This window comes from Etheostoma spectabile, chromosome 4 (assembly GCF_008692095.1).
Source record: "Etheostoma spectabile isolate EspeVRDwgs_2016 chromosome 4, UIUC_Espe_1.0, whole genome shotgun sequence".
In the NCBI taxonomy this organism is placed as follows: Eukaryota; Metazoa; Chordata; class Actinopteri; order Perciformes; family Percidae; genus Etheostoma; species Etheostoma spectabile.
In genome coordinates, this window is record NC_045736.1 from 16,518,703 (window position 1) to 16,534,958 (window position 16,256).

General features: G+C 38.6%; 1 protein-coding gene across 2 annotated transcripts in view; it reads right to left on the reverse strand.

The window, feature by feature from the left end:
* Window positions 1–16,256, reverse strand: part of cfap20dc (CFAP20 domain containing) — a 34,025-nt gene that overhangs the window by 1,286 nt on the left and 16,483 nt on the right. For both annotated transcript variants that reach the window (XM_032514308.1, XM_032514307.1), the window contains exons 13-16: window positions 12,781–13,128; window positions 10,741–10,977; window positions 7,398–7,459; window positions 145–239 (exon numbers count right to left, since the gene is read on the reverse strand). In XM_032514308.1, the coding sequence (XP_032370199.1) occupies window positions 145–239; window positions 7,398–7,459; window positions 10,741–10,977; window positions 12,781–13,128 (742 nt within the window). The remainder of the gene's footprint in view (window positions 1–144; window positions 240–7,397; window positions 7,460–10,740; window positions 10,978–12,780; window positions 13,129–16,256) is intronic.

The following is a 16,256-nucleotide window of genomic DNA, read 5'->3' on the forward strand; positions in this document are numbered from 1 at the left end:
CACAGGTGAATGTTGGACGTTATTATGCATTTGTGCAATTAGTGTGGTTAATGTTGAGACACTGTATTGTTTGCTGTCTGCCTGACTTTAAAGGACATAAAAGGGAGTCTGGGGTCAGAAGGGCCAAAATTAAGATTATTGTACCTCCGATTAGATCTTCCAAATGGTTCCATGTGTTGCCTGACCTTTTCCGCTGGCTGGGAGTCATAATGGGAGGGCTGAGCACATCCATCCACTCCCTAGGGAAAAGACCATAAAAGCACACAGTCATGACAACACATGCCATTACACACACCACCCTACTGTACGGCGCACGTCAAATTGCCTCCATATGACATTTTAACAACGAAGTCCCATCATGGTGTGCTTTCAGAAGACTATGTAAGCCTCCTTTGTCCTTGAGCTACTTCTCCTGCACACTTAGCCTTGCTGCCTCACAGTTTTACCTGGATCATTTATTAGATTGTGACTCAAGCTGTGATTTCGAAGTGTCCACATTCTGGCCCAGAGTAGGGTTCTTAACCTTGTCTGTGTCTGTGAGAGCAGGACTTCCTTTTTTTCTAAATGAGTTTATCTTTCCTGTCTGAGAGCTACACAGGCTATAACTATAAATCAAACATGTTCTAGTAAGTGCAACACTGCTCTTTTGGTATGGAGCAACAGACTGGAGTAAGAGGAAAAATGCCATAATAAATTATTACTTGGAAGCACTGCAAGATTCATTTGTAAAACAGAATTCATGATAATTTGAGGCTATACATCAGTTGCACAATTACACATTTACATATTTTGCCTTTGGACTAAAACATCTTATTAGTGCACATAATAGCTGAGGGACTATAATCTCCTGTACAACATTAAGCTGACAGCAGACAATTCAAATGTTCATTATCAATGATTGATAACGGCACTCCCTCTGAAACCAAAGTACATTCACTAACCACATTATAGTATGTTCACCAAACTAAAATTGTGACATGTTAATACTTTCAGCAGGCTACATTTAAAACATTTGCATTTCTAGTATTTTCTCTGATTAACTTTACCGTTGAAGACTTAACAGGATGTTGTTTGGGTGACAATGAATCCTCCTTGTCATTATTATAGAACATACTATGCTAAGGTAGTTACATGGATCTTTAGTGATATGGTATCTGGAACAAACTGTTCCAGTGGTGTAAAAATACTAAAGATGACGCTACCTCAAAGAACTGTTTGATAGTAAGTCAAATAAACATTATAAAACAGTTAGTCGCCAAGTAATGTGAGTGGGCAAGAAGCATTTCTTGTGCTTGTATACAGTTCAATATATTTTCAATCTACTTAGCAGTTTCAGGAGCAGGTCCACACCTCAAACACGCCTCTACCGGCATTCCTATAAATACTACCTAACCCTCTCATCTTATCCGATCTCGCTTCCTGCGCCCCTCCCTCCCACCCTCTTTCTGTTCCTCTCCTTTCTCCTCTTCTTTAGGTCCTAAGGGGGTCCGTTGTGCCAGAGTGCCGAAGCCTCCCCACAACAAAGTCAACTTTAAGTCAACTCATGACTACAAGTAACAGCACTTCATGAATTGAATGAAATAATTGAGGGGATGCAAAAAGAAAATCTATCCTGGAAAAGGATGTATGTCTACCTGAGAAAAAGGAATAGTCCCTACAGGTGGGATTATCTGTACGACAAATATCTATAAGCCCCGAGCTGCTGGCCCATGATTTCAGAGCATTTGTAGCCTGATCCTTGTCCCTAGCGGCCTTCTTGTTCGACCGATCAATATTTGGTTCCCACACATCATTGAAATCTGCACCAACAATAAAGAACAGTCTATTGACTCCAGCATTTGATTGGTGAGCGTATTATAGAAATTGCCATCAAAAACATTAGGCACATAAACTGACACAAATGCAATTTTTCTGGCACCAAATTCTGTTGTGGAGATCACAATCCTCCCTGTATCATCTGACCAAGAGGACAACACTTTAAGTGGGAGATTCCGTTTGACAACAATGGCCAACAATTGTTTTTGAGCTCGCTGATTAGGAAAGCAACTGTATGATAGAATCTATTGGCTAAACGGCCGGCGTCTGTAACAATCCAATGTCAACTTTTCTCTTTTTAGTAAGCCCAGAGTGCTGGGTCGTTTATGAGGAGCATTCACTCCACCACAATTCCAAACAAAAAATGAAAGATCACCCATTATCAAAAAAGCTGCGTTCTAAGTGAAAGGACATGTGGATATTGCTACTTCCTTTCACTATGTTAAATCCTATCAATAGTTAATCCAAAGTTAAGTCCCACAACACACAACTCATGTAAAACAAATAACAACAACAGATGAGACATTGATACAGAAGGAAGAGAAGGGGGGGGAAGCATAGCTAGAGAGGCTAACATTCAAATTCAGTCTGTGATCAAGATTTACACGTGGCGGTGAATTTCTGACTCTGTGAGGTCTGGGCTGTAGCCTCGTGCCACAGCCCAGACCTCTAAATTGTGCAGGTGTTTGGTCCCTTATCTTGTGCCTGTCTGTGTGTGTCTGTTTCTGCGTGTGTTGTTTTGTCTCCCTCCCTCCCGTCTTTCCCCTGTTTAATTATTATTTGTAAAAAATATTATTTATTTTTGTTGGCCCTGGGACACGTTCTCATTTCAGTGTATTGTTTGTAATTGTCAGTTTATTTCTTAAATATGTCAAAAAAAAATTAAAAAACTGATCACAAAAAAAACTGATGACTACAAGAAAATTCCCGCCTCTCATATCTCATAACTTCTTGCTTCACATTCCAATCATCTATCTTCATTATAATGTTGTAGAACTGTTGTATAAAAGCAATCTCACATGGAAGTTAGTGCTGTTATAACGGATTCCATGACATTCAGTACAACAACACTCCTTTTCGTGTGAAATATGGTAACAACTGTATGAAATAGTAAAAAAGCAAAATGCAAAGTTTTCAGTTAAATAACATCTGAAATATGCCTGCACATACATGTTTAAACACTATGTTTACTATAGATGAAAGCCATCCCATTGAAAACAAAAAAAGCAATACGAGGATTATCACCTGCATACTGGTCAGTTCATTTACATCTCATCTTGCATTTGAGCCTGAATTAGATGTTTCTTAATTGCTAACACCAAGCCTTTAAAATGACAAAATACACTATCTCTACTGACTGAGACTCTGATTTTTCTTTCTAACAAAAGAGATTTGCCCCACTCTAACACCCCTTTGACTGTGTGATAGGCAGATACGTGGTACAATAGTTAATGAAAGCAATTTTCAAGGACAAAGGCCTCTGCTACAGAGCTGCAAATTGGACTTCAAATTGTTAAGAACTTGGTGAGAGTGATTAAATTCTTAGATTTTCAAGTCATTATACCTGTAATAAAGGGAATACATTAGTTTAATTTAATTTGAGTGAGTACACTGTTTTGCACAGCAGTGAAGTATACTGAATATAAGATGTCCAAACTCAGTTTGTCTGACATCCTGGCAATTGTGCTGAAATTCCTAATTGTCTTAATTGTAAAAACAACTGAATTGCTACTCACAGTCTCTGTGACAGATTGGTTTGTGGTTTCACATTAGGCATGCCAGCCAAAGGCAGACACAAGTATCACACATAAATAAACATGCATCACATGCAAATAAACCTGTTAAATAAAAAAAAAATTAGATTAAAAAAACTGTTTAAAATTATAGAGAAGCCCAACACTAAGCACAAAAAACAGGAGCATTTCAGCTGTCAAGAAAAATGCTCTCAACAGCGAGGATGCCTTGCAGTGATGCCAAGATGCTCAAATAATACCATAATAGAATTCACTGTAAGGGTGTCTCAGAATGTGATGCCTAAAAGAAAAAGACGAAGAATACAACGTTTAATCCTGTGCAGCTGCTCCTCCAATGTATAAATCAAGGCGTGCTTCTAAGTCTAATTTCAGTCGTACAGCTGCAGATGCTGTAGTGCTGTGTGAGACAAATCAGGGAGTACATTTGAGGTAGCTGTCAATAGCAATATTAATTTCAGTGGACATTCAATCAAACAGCATATCCTCACTGGATGTTTAATCAGGCCCTAAAACATGTTGGCATTGAAATATGAAAATCTCTACAAAGTAAATGCATGGGAGTCCACACATGTTCACAACAGACTACCTCCCTTTTCATCAATACATCAAAAGTGTCAGAGAGGAGGTGGTTGCATAATCTGAGTAGCGGACCTATGATGCAATCCCTTTGTCTTGTTTTGTAACATGCCGCATGGTTGTGTACACCCACAAAGACATACAGATGTGCAGAGACAGGGCTCAGTGAGGTGATGCAGGGTCTCCACAACCCTACAAAGAGAAACAAGGGATCCATCCATATGCAGCCATGGGTTTGGGTCTTGAGATGGATATACAGCGCTTGTAAGCCTTTAGATACTGCCCAGATGGTAATGTATGACAATGGATTATTAATGATAGCATTAAAGAGTTTCTTCTAACTCTTCATCAAATTCAACATATTAAACCTGCCTATATGAGCTATTTGACTCGAGCCTTAACTTGGAGCAATTTTCCCTTGAATGAACATTACAGAAACACTGATCGGACTGAAATGTCTATTAGGTTTGCACTGTACATAATTCTATTTAATCTCGTCTTTAAAACTACGAAGCCCGTTTACCATTATACTTCACTCCCAGATACTCTTTCACTGCTAGGCAACAACCATCTGTAATGTTCAACAACAAAACAACAAAATATTTTCAGGTGAAGTGTTGTAATTACCTTTCTGATGTACCCACTTTCTCTCACCTCACTTTGTCAACTCCAAGTTCATTTTGGTGGTTTCTGGGCTACAAAATGTATGTGTTTTTCGTAACATTGTATAAGCCTGAAGTTGATATTGGATGCCTAAATTATGTTGCCTCCTCAAGTAATATAAGCCCAATAAGTTTTCTTTTTGAGGTTAGAAATTTAACTTTAGTCAGGTTTTAACCTGTGGGCAGGTAAAACGAGGTGGAAGATGTCTCGTGGCTGCTTTGCATTATAAACTACTGAGACTCCTGCCATGTAGAAGTTGGCCTTTCCTTCATCAATGATGAATTTCTTTTGTATGACTCCTGATACAGCAGTGAGTTGAACCCTTGGTTTTGATTTTAAGGACTTGAGTCCCTGTCTGTCTAACATTAATCATGTAAATGATAAAAAAGTGTCATATAAAGTTACCAGTAATAAATCTGGCAAGCACAATAATACGTAAGTAACTAGAGGGCAATTTCTGAAGAATGAAAGATGTGGAATATGTTTAGGTTTGTTGAAAACTGACACTAAACTGCTGGCTTTAACAGTTAAATAATACCAATGCTGTATGAAAGATGTGGAATGAGTAGTTTACTAGTCTCACATTGCCAGACCTATCTCCAGAGCACTCTTGTCAGCAATGTATGGTCTGGCTGCACGAATTAACATTTTGGTGTATGGGGAAAAACGCTCTGGGCTGTATGTATTTCTTTAAACCAATCACAATTGTCTAGGGCGGCGCTAAGCTCTGGATGCAGCAACAGTGCCCTTGCAGAAAAAATTAAAGTTTCCAAAGATAATAGAAGGGGAATTTACTGCCTATCTGGCGCACAAGAGATGCCCCGAATGTCAGGCTTTATACCCTCACTGTACATACATGTAAGCCAGACTAGTAGTTTGTCGATTCCAAAACAATTTAATTACATTAGCATTACACAGAGTGCCTCCAACCAACCTTGCTTACTCACTTATGCCGTTTTTCCAATACATGGTACTTGCTTGATTTTGCTTCGACTCTACTCACCTTTTTCTGGTTTACCATTACAAAAAAAAGTCTCTGGTACCTGTATTTTTTTTGCTGCTTCCAGGTCCTTTTGAAACTAATTTGTCTTCTGGCAGTGGCAAAAGCCACATAAAAAACAATACACCTGTGAAGTTCCGTGTGTGTGTTGCGTTAGGTCACGGCAGTTTCCTGCTATGAGGACCAGTCCCGCTTGCCTGAGGCGGTAGGTAACTAATACGCAATGGAAAAAGGAGGATGGGGCACCACGGCCGAGTCGAGCAGGTACCATTAAAAAAACGCCATTAGAGTTCTTCACAGCGCAAATGCTTATTCTGGTTCTCTGTTTGTTTCTACGGTATGACAGTCTACCTGTTTTATCCAATACCTTGAAACTAGGGCATAATTTCCACTGGGGACAGGGGGACAATATCAAAATCCTATTTATTCCTCCCCCCCTTTTTCCAATTAGTTTGATATAATTTTATTTATAAATCTTGATGATTGGCCATTATTTTAAGCAATAAAGAAAGAAATACATATTTGTCTTATATTTATGTAGTTTAGTGTTCTTTCAGGCATAATTTTATTATGGTCAAATTAATTATTTCCTGGATTTAAATCAAAAACATTTTTCTGGCAGAGGACCACCAGACCCCTGATAGTTCCGGACCCTAGGTCTAAGTGACTCCTGTCTAGAGAGCTCATTTCACAGAGATTAAGCTGAGGCACACCTCTCATACTCCTGCTTTTAGCTCAAAGGCTGTAACTCCTAGAAGAACTTGCTGAACACACTGTGGAATTTGTGAGTGTTGTGTCAACAAAGTGAGAATTAGAGCAGGTCAGAAAATTGCTTCACTCCTGAAATATCAGTTCTCTGTTAATATAGGAGTCAATACTGCAGTTGGTTGACAGTCCTGGAACTTATGGGTCAAATGTGTTAAGTCTGTTTAATTCCATAGCTATATTGTTTAAAAAAAGCACAATTTCCCCTATGTTTTGAAGTTAAAAAAAGATGTGGGAAGAGTATGGAAAACATTGAATATTATGAAACGGTACAGTATGTACTTGTGAAAATGACAACAGCAGTAAAGGGAGAAGAAAACTACTGTACTTGGCACACTCAATTTATTCATACTCATCTGTAAGCAAAAAAGACCCAATTCTGCATATCTATCTGACAGTTGACATTTAATTCTGCAGTCACTGGTTACCATCTGATTATGAATTTTAAGGTATGGTTCATGTACATCGAGCCAAATACAAATACTAGGCTATATAAGGTCATTTTCTGCCAGGTAATACATGAAATACACCAGTGTGGCTACCAATTTTCTCAACTGTTATACCATTGTATGCAAAGGTAATGGGTTAAGTTTCTGGAGACAGCATGTCAGTTCTTTTTAAGGAAAATGACTCTATTAATAGCCTGACCTTCATGCATAACATATAAGTAACAAATATAAATATGTGGTATCACGACACAAGAGTTTTGTTTATATTCCTAAACTGTCAGCCTTGTCTTGTAGTGTACAATTTATTACAAATTACAAATGTAAAGCTCAGCAAAGTACTTATGGTACAAATGTGTGTGATGCATGCTTACGTACCTGGGGTTTGATTGGAGGAGGGGGTTCATTTCCTTCTGGTAGTGGTGACCCTGATTAGCTGGCTGGATCAGTAATATAAGGAAAAAGTAAAAGGTTTACTTACAAAATGTTTCCTAAAAATATCAATATTCAGTTATCTATATCAAGTAAAAAAAACAAAACACTGAGTAATCTGTTGGGGCACAAAAAGAATATAATGCACACTCACAGCACTTCAAGACTGAAAATGTTGTATAGGTGCAGAACAACCTTTTCATTCAATATAGGCTGAAAATGAAGACCATCGCATCCACCACCAGATTGCTATTTAAGCTTCATTGCTTGACAAATGATTGTTGTCTCTCAACAGAAAATGTGTATGTCTTGACATATAAACTGTCACAGGGAGCAACATGTCTTTTATGGAGAGACCACTGTCTAGAACATCAACTCAGTTGCCCAATATCACATACAATGCCTCATTGACATCTACGGACACACATCAACAACCCTGCCTGGCTGAGCGCAAGCAACACAAGGAACATTTTCACAAAAACCTATACAAAATAAAATCACTGCCTTTCTGGCAAACAACAAGATAAAAAAAATACAGAGTGCAAGCTAGACGCAAAAAACATGTGTGAAAAATGAAGGGTGTACAAACCAAGATCAAGGGATTAGTAAAATCGTTTAATGTGTTTAGAAATGTAGATGTTCTCTAACTATTTTGGAGTGACAAATGACTGGAGCTGGGTGGTATTTGTGATTGGGGCCTTATACAACGAAAAAAAGCTACATTATTTGTGAGCTGTGAGTATTAGAAAGGTAAAATATAATGGTTTCACATTCAATTTATAGTAATATTCAGCTATATTAAACACAAGTGCGTTACCCTCTCCATCTTGTCAAAGCTAAAGACCATATTATAGCCTCTGGAGGTTATTTAAATCTAGTGCCTGTTTAAAGGCTATTACGTTACATGACGTTGATGAAGAAGCAGTCATGCTGAAGCTGTAGTCCTTGCATTGCTTAAGTAAATTTGAGCTATCTGTGCGCTCCAGTGCCTTCTTTATTTAATCCTCTTCTAAAAATAAGACAGGACCTAAAATTGTACCCAGTGGAATTCAGCAGGTAATATGCACAGATGATGATGAGTTGCCTGTCGGTTGATAGCAAAAATTCTTTTGGGTAGGTAGGAGCTGAGCCAATTCTGAACATTAGGCATTGGGTAATGTTAAACCCAATGCCTTAAATGGTCATTTAAACTTGCATAAACTACAGAATCAAAGGGAACACCTGGGTCCAAAAGAATAAGAAGCCCATCTGCTGCTAACAGAAGTACATTACTTATTTTGCTCATTTCTTGATTCAATAATTATTTCAATAAACAGCTAAATGTGTCAGTGAGTGAAGCACTGCAGCACTGGCTGCCTGTAGCTGCAAAGTCAATGTGATGACTTTCCTGAAAAACTATCTGCTGCACAAACTCACCAAAAAAAAACAACACAGGATTGGCTAAAAGTGTGCTACACACCAGGTATGGCTAAGCCTAGGTCCTCAAAACAGCCCAACTTCTAGTTAGCTTTTATAGCTGGCACCTCTATTGTTTGACCAGTCTCCTTGACTGATGTTCCAACATTTTGTTATCCTGGTGCTCAAGCTGCACTATCGCGCCCCTTCTACATATCCACGAATGTGCATCCTCTGTTATCCTGCATGCTGGGTCAAATGTTGCTACAACAATCAGAAAACCTAAAAGAGCCCTGCTTGTCTCTGATCAGCATTGCTGTAGACCCAATAATGTCTGGCAATGTGCCTGTGCTGTGCTATGGAGACATAAACTCCACTGATAGTGGACACTATAGTGGCTGCTTTCCTGCTTTTTCCTCCATTCATATGCTATTCCTATTATCCACCCCCATTGTACAACTGCCCAAGCAAAATTGCAGGCTGAGCAGTATTACATTACATAGTCTCACACCTATCATTACTCTTCCTCACACATCTAATATTAATAATTCTCCCTTCTTCTTTGTGCATGTGTTATTTAGAGAAGCTACACCAGACGTTTTTATCCCACAGAAAGCTGGCTCAATGACAATGTTCAAATGAAGAAATAAGTGTTGCTGGATATAACTCGTTTAGATATGACAGGAAAAGTAAAGGGCATGTATTGATTTATGAAAGGAGTTGTTTTGCTGTACAATTACTTAACTCTTCTCAGGACATTGACTATGCTGCTGTGAATGTATAGGCACAAACATTGGCTGTCAGAATTTTAGACAGCTGGGCTGGTACCAGGGCCACTTGAATCATAGCATCATGAGACAAGAAATGGCTTGTCAATTCTAGTCTTAAACAGTAACTATTCTCTTCCTAGGTCCCAAAACCATCTCTTGGTTTAATCTTTCACACACACAAATTAGATCATTTTTAAAGTTGTATCTGTTACAATGTCTCAAAAAAAGTTTGTATTTGAAAAAATAATTTTATGTTTTTCTGTATGTTGCTTCCTCTCTTTTTTTGGCAAAGCATTTTTTTTAATATGCTGATGGTGGTGCTGTTGCCATAGTATTTAATTGTATTTATAATAAAGCACTGCAGCTGATTCGGTAAACATCACTTAAATCTCATCCTGTACTAACTGTATGGTCTAAAGATATATGATTTTAATGGTGACCACATCTCTGTGTCCTCTAAAAAGAACAATCAGATGATAACCCCTGCGGTAATATAACTATTCACTGTGTTCTGCTTGATTCTCAGTACATTAATGAATATCTGTATGTACAGAAATATAACAGGCCTATAACGGCAGCGTCTGTAATGATTATATTCACTGGGGATCCTACAGTGGACCCAGTAGGGCCTGACAAGGCAGCGTACTCTCTTCATAAGTGCAATGTGCTTATGCTAATGGACATTGATCTAAATGACCTTCAATAACCAAGAGCAAACTATACCATCCTTGAATTCTAAAAAAAGTACTTCTGGGGATCATTTCAAATGACCTAAATACATTTGAGTCAGTGGGGGGGAACTGTGGATATTATGCCAGGGTGCTTTTAAAAGCTGTAAGAGGCCAATTAATGTGTTTATATCTCCATAATCTTTTGTAATGCAGAAAACACGCTGGAGAAAGAGGTGCATTAGTACTTCATGGTGGCATAAGTTAGGGTCTTAAAATGGAAATTAACAAGTGAGAGGATCCACCACGGTCAAAAAAATTATTCAAGACAGAAGATAGAGAGAGGGACAATGTACTAATGACTGTAAATAGTAGATGAGCTGCACATGAGTGTTGCTTGTTAGTGAAGAATCAACAATAAAAGATCAAGTAGTAGCACAGGATAATAGTACAAACCATGGAGATGTGGGTCCATGTAGAGGCACCATCACTGCTTGTGCTGATGCTGACATTACAGTGGTGGATCTGAGATGCACTGAGGCCCGAGGCTCTACATCCATCATCCTCCTGCTCTTTTTTAAGACTTGCCAGCATTCGAAGCTCGTCATCATCATCTCCATGCAATCGCAGACTGCTAAGCAGGTGTAAGTTGTTATTGATGGAGTCAACAGGCTTCGGTGTGTTGTCTTCTTCCTTTAGAACGTTCAGTTCGTGAAAAAAGAAGAAAAAAATACTTATTTGAAAGCAATACCACTGACAATGCCTTGCTTTTGTCACAGTCACACACACACAAAGTAGAGAAAAACGTAAAGATTCAGACATTAGTCTGAGACAGAGCTTTAAGTAGTGCTGGACATCATTTTTAGTTTTGGCCCTCTTTTAGAATGGCTAAGCAAGTTAAAGAGAGTGCTATGCTAACTTGATTTGTGCAAAGAGGCCTGGCCTTTTCTTGGTGTTGAATTAATGACAGTCAATAAACCAGAGTTGCAGGTAGAGAAACAAACTCCTTGTCATATTTCTCTGACAACCTTTCAGTCACAGCCTCCACTGAATGCTGCCTGCTGAAGTCGGCACAAATCAGTAGTCAAGTGCCGCACAGATGAAGGATGCTGGGACATGTCACAGCAGTGAGTTGCGTAAATATAGAAAGCAACAGCCAAGTGACAGATCTCCCTTCAGGCCTTGCGAACGTTCCAGTTGACTATCCTCTGATCCTGGATCTTTTCAACTGGAGCAGCGACCAACCGCAGTTTGTAGAGTCTTGCAGTAGTCTGATCCTTCTCAGCATGGCATTACACATTTTTACTTCAAGTCCTCCTTTGCTGTCCAAATCAGCAGTGATCACATATTACTATGAGCAAAGACAGAAACAGAATACCACCAAAGCTTGAAATGAATTGAGCCAAGCCCATCTACTGAAGACTTGAGGACGTGATGATAGACACTGTAAACAACACTTTACAACGCATTTTAATCAAACTACTGTACATTTAATAAAGCTGCATTCATCAATTTTGGGCAAAGAAAAACAAAAAACATTCCCTCTGTTTTTTAATTGTGATGTGATCTCCAACAACTCCTGACAAAAATATATCTTTTTTCTTTGGTCGAGCATTCTAGATGCTCCACCTTTTTTGGCTAGCGAACAGCAAAGCGAGGGGCAGTCTTATAAACACAAAACGTCTGTCACTGAGTGAGGAATTAAGTTACACACATCAGTTCAAGATTTGCTCGGTTCACACCTATCGTGATTTCTAGCCACTGGGGGACCATAGGAAGGCTGGGGGAATGCATATTAATGTTAAAAAACTTAAAAATGACATTTTAATGTCATGGGACCTTTATTATTTGTCTTAAATTAAGCTTAACCATGTCATGTGATATGCCACTCCAAGTAGTTGATGGCACAACAAGGCCGAGCTAGAGTGGGCAGAGAACTGGAATAAGGAGGGGAACACTGATTGGATGACAAGACAATGGCAACAAGGACTGACAACACAAAGACAGGCTGACGAGGATAGACACAGCACAGATGTACAAGGGAAGACATGCTGGGCAGGGCTCCAAGGACACATAAGGTACACATAGTGCAAGCACAGAAAATTATGAAGAAAACAATGAACATTAAACAGAAATCTCCAAAACACTGAATCCTCATGAAACTAAGAGTAAATTAAACCAAATTAATACTGTCACACAGTCTAATACACAGGATATTACCTACAAAAAGTCCAAAGGCCTCTGCCCACAAAGCAGGACCATGACAGATTAGATCTTACAAAAAACTTACAAACATCAGTGATGCAAATTTCTTGTGAATAAACATCTTTATCTAAAACATTAATTTTTCTCAATTCTAGGACGTGTGCTTTCTCTTGCTCTTTTCATGTTTATGTACTGTTAATCTAGATATGGTTGTCTCTTTTATGAAAAACATAGAGCCATAGCAGTCTGTAGAGGGCTATTGTTTGTTCAAGTTGTAGATAGAAGCAGTACCTTGTGTTGTGTGGAGTAGTCAAATTTGACTTCTTGGAGGAGTCTCCTTGAAAGTGATACACTGCTGTTCTCATCCACAACCTGGTTCACAACCTCTGATCCATGTGGGCCACACTTGTGTTCCAGTCTGCTGGGTGTCACACCGGGTGAGAGGCAACGTGTGGGGGCGATCCCAGCTGGTTCAGCTCTCCAACTGGATGGATACTGCATACCGCTGGTAGCTGGACTGAGCTCCTTTTGTGTAGTTTTGTCAATGTTTTGAGATTCAAGATGGACTTCAAGTTGCCCATCCAAGGTTGAACTGGGAGATCTGGGAGTAGCTGGGTTGAATGTGGTGTAGCTCATCTCCTGAAATGTTGATTTAAAATCATTGTAAAACACACTGCTAAAACGATGGTTAGTCATAGCAAAGAGTATACGGTAAACGGTTTGTATAGTTACCTGAACACGATTGATGTGTGCTTAATAAAACTGACAGTGAGATGGCAAATAGTCATTGGGTTTGACCAGGTGTTGGTGGCTTAGCTTTAAATTAACCTCACATTTAAAAAGGGTAATAGCATTCTTTTTAAGTCTGCTAATCCTTCTTACCTTCAGATCCAAAGTTAACACACAGTGATGTAGTTCACAATGTGGCGCCTACCAATCAGGTTACATAACAAACTCTTGTAGACTTGAAATGTACATGATTCTGAACAATTTGCAACTTGCTGATATACTGAGGACGGCAGCTGGATTCACAACAGGAACAATACATTCCGATTGTGACCCAGTTTTATAGCGGGGAACAAAATGTCCATGGAAACTTAAAAAAAGATTCTACAGCAAAATCCACTTCTGTCACCAACAAAACAAAAAAACCAAAATGGCCCTTTTTGGGACCCCAAATTTTAGTAAGGGGGTTTCTGTAAGCATAATAAACCCTGGAGTACTGAAATACTTACTGCAGAAAAAATGATGTTTTGGGGCCAATTTGCATATTTTGGACAACATAGTGAGTTTGGGAAAAATTCTGGGACTTTTAAAACTTGATTTGCTAAAAAATGGGGCCAGCTGGAATCCCCTTTTAAGTATTTAATCCAAACTGTGCCCAAGGAATTTTCAAAGCCAATATTTAAGCCTACAGGGCTAAGTTTCATATTTTAAAAAAATATTTTGGGAACTTTTCCTTTAATTGCTTTGTCACCCCCACCTCTTGACATAAACACGACGTGACAAAAAATAAAATTTTTACTGTTTAAAATTTTTATTTAACTTACATTTGCAAAAAAGTTTTTATTAACCTGTTTAAAAAAAGAAATCCAAAATTTTAAACCCAAATTTCGTTTATCTTCCCCTTTTCACACCACCTTTTGTCATTCTCCCTAAAAACAAGGGACACAAAATTTTGGGGGAAAACTTTAGAGCCAATTTTCCAGCACATTTTTACTTTTAAAGTCTAAAAGTTTGTTTCTCATAAATTAAAAAGTTTTAAATTCCCTCGAACTGCAATTTTCCCCCTTTTTTCTTTTTGAGGCGTTTTCTTTCATCTCTGAGCTTTGTTTTTGGGGTGAATGGCTACCATAAGCCCCTTGAGGTTTCTTTTTATCTCTCCTCCTCCATATGTTATTTGTTTTCTCTTTTCTTTCAATGCCTTATCATTTTCATAAGTCCAAGTTAATAAACAATGAACTACATGTATTTTTGAAAGTACTGATATGGGTGTGGCTGTGAGCAGGTGGGTTAGCAGTGTGTGTGTAGAAGTGTGTGCTAGAGTATTAAGGGAATGTAGCAATGCACTCTTTGGCTAGCCTTTGACTATACATGTCATGAAAGCAGTTGCTGTACTACTGCATAGTTCATTCTTTCAGTTATTATTGCTTTGTTTTCTTTTAATATTTCTCTATGTTTAAGTGCAAACGTTAGCTCAAAAGAATTGCATGAAACTGATGCAACACCTTGAAAGATGATATTGCTCCAAGTTGAGAAATGAGAAACCTCCCATGAATTAATCAAAATCAGGCCAACTTGTGTCAGATGGCTAACCACAGTTGTTACTATAGCCATGTTGGAAGAATATGGTGGCTTAGCAAGCTAAAGCTTCTAGCAATGCAAAGCTGTGGTGATACGTTAAAAGTGTCTCACAACCTGTGCTGCATGGGCATTCCAAATATGTTGCATGTCTACTACTAATGGCACTATACTACAATACTACAGCTAATGACCATGTGGGGCTCAAAAGAATGGTCAGTTGGTCTTATTAAGTTCCTTAGTCAAACTGGGTGTAAGAAACAGCACAGTCACTGGGGTTTTTTGGATTCTTGGGCCTCCAACATGGTTACAATGCCTTTTTTGCATGCACGACTATTCAGTCCCTCCAGGATTTTGCGATTTTATGATTGCGTCAATTGACACAAATTCAACCAATCCCTGTGAATTTGCAGTTTTGACCAATCACCACAACTTTTCAGCAAATTTGACCAATAACCAGATTTTCCCACGACTTCAACCAATCCCAGCAGTCCCACGTGCACTCTGAGAGCCACTGACTAAGCTTGTGTAAGAACAGGTCAAATTAATTTCTTTTTTTCTGATATGAAGACGTGACGTGTGTGACTTGAACATCTCACCTTTATCAACAAAACATACAGCAAAAGACATTTCAGATCTTCCTGCCAACCTGTATAATCTTAACATCAATGCACGCTGTAACAATTTTTAACTCTGAAGTTGCTGAAAGCCGCTGTTGTTTCTGCTGTCAGCTCTCTGTAGGGGGCAGGACTGCTGTTTTGTTCCACCCTGCGACTTACGCGCGCATACACAGACACAAACACACATAGCGGATGCAGAATAAACCAGAGATGAGACTACACTGGTGCAATGATAAGTTAAAGTTCCATAAGTATTTTATCAAAACGTATAAATCTGTCCCAAGCCAGGATAAGAAATTAATTAACAATGTTAAGATCAACAAGCCACTAACAAATATTTTCAAATTTAATTCATTGAATACATATGTTACATATATTTGTCTTAAATCCACCAGCCATTCTCATATTATACCAACATTTGCAACCTCCTGAGCCTTTTTGGTAAGGTTACTATAGGAAAACTCAGTCCAGAGTAATTTTATTCTCCCCATAACAAGTTTGCTTTTTATTTTTAAAGAACTACAGACAAATGTGTTTTCTTTCACATATCTTCAGTTGATGACTTCCTACTTTCTAACAGAACAGGTCCTTTGCACCATGACCTTGAGCCAAACAACCCCCCAGAAGCTGTTTTCACGTGGGTTGAACATTGGGCAAGTTAGCGCTATCAGCTGAATAGCTTAGTGCAGGCGCTAATGGAACCAACTGTGTATCTCGTAAATTACCCCAGTAATAATGCCCAAAATAATACCAAACTTCTACAGTAATACAAATAGGTTATGTAATCATAAAATGATGGATTGGAAAGTTTGTAAGTACACCAGGAGTTTATTTAAATAGCACTTG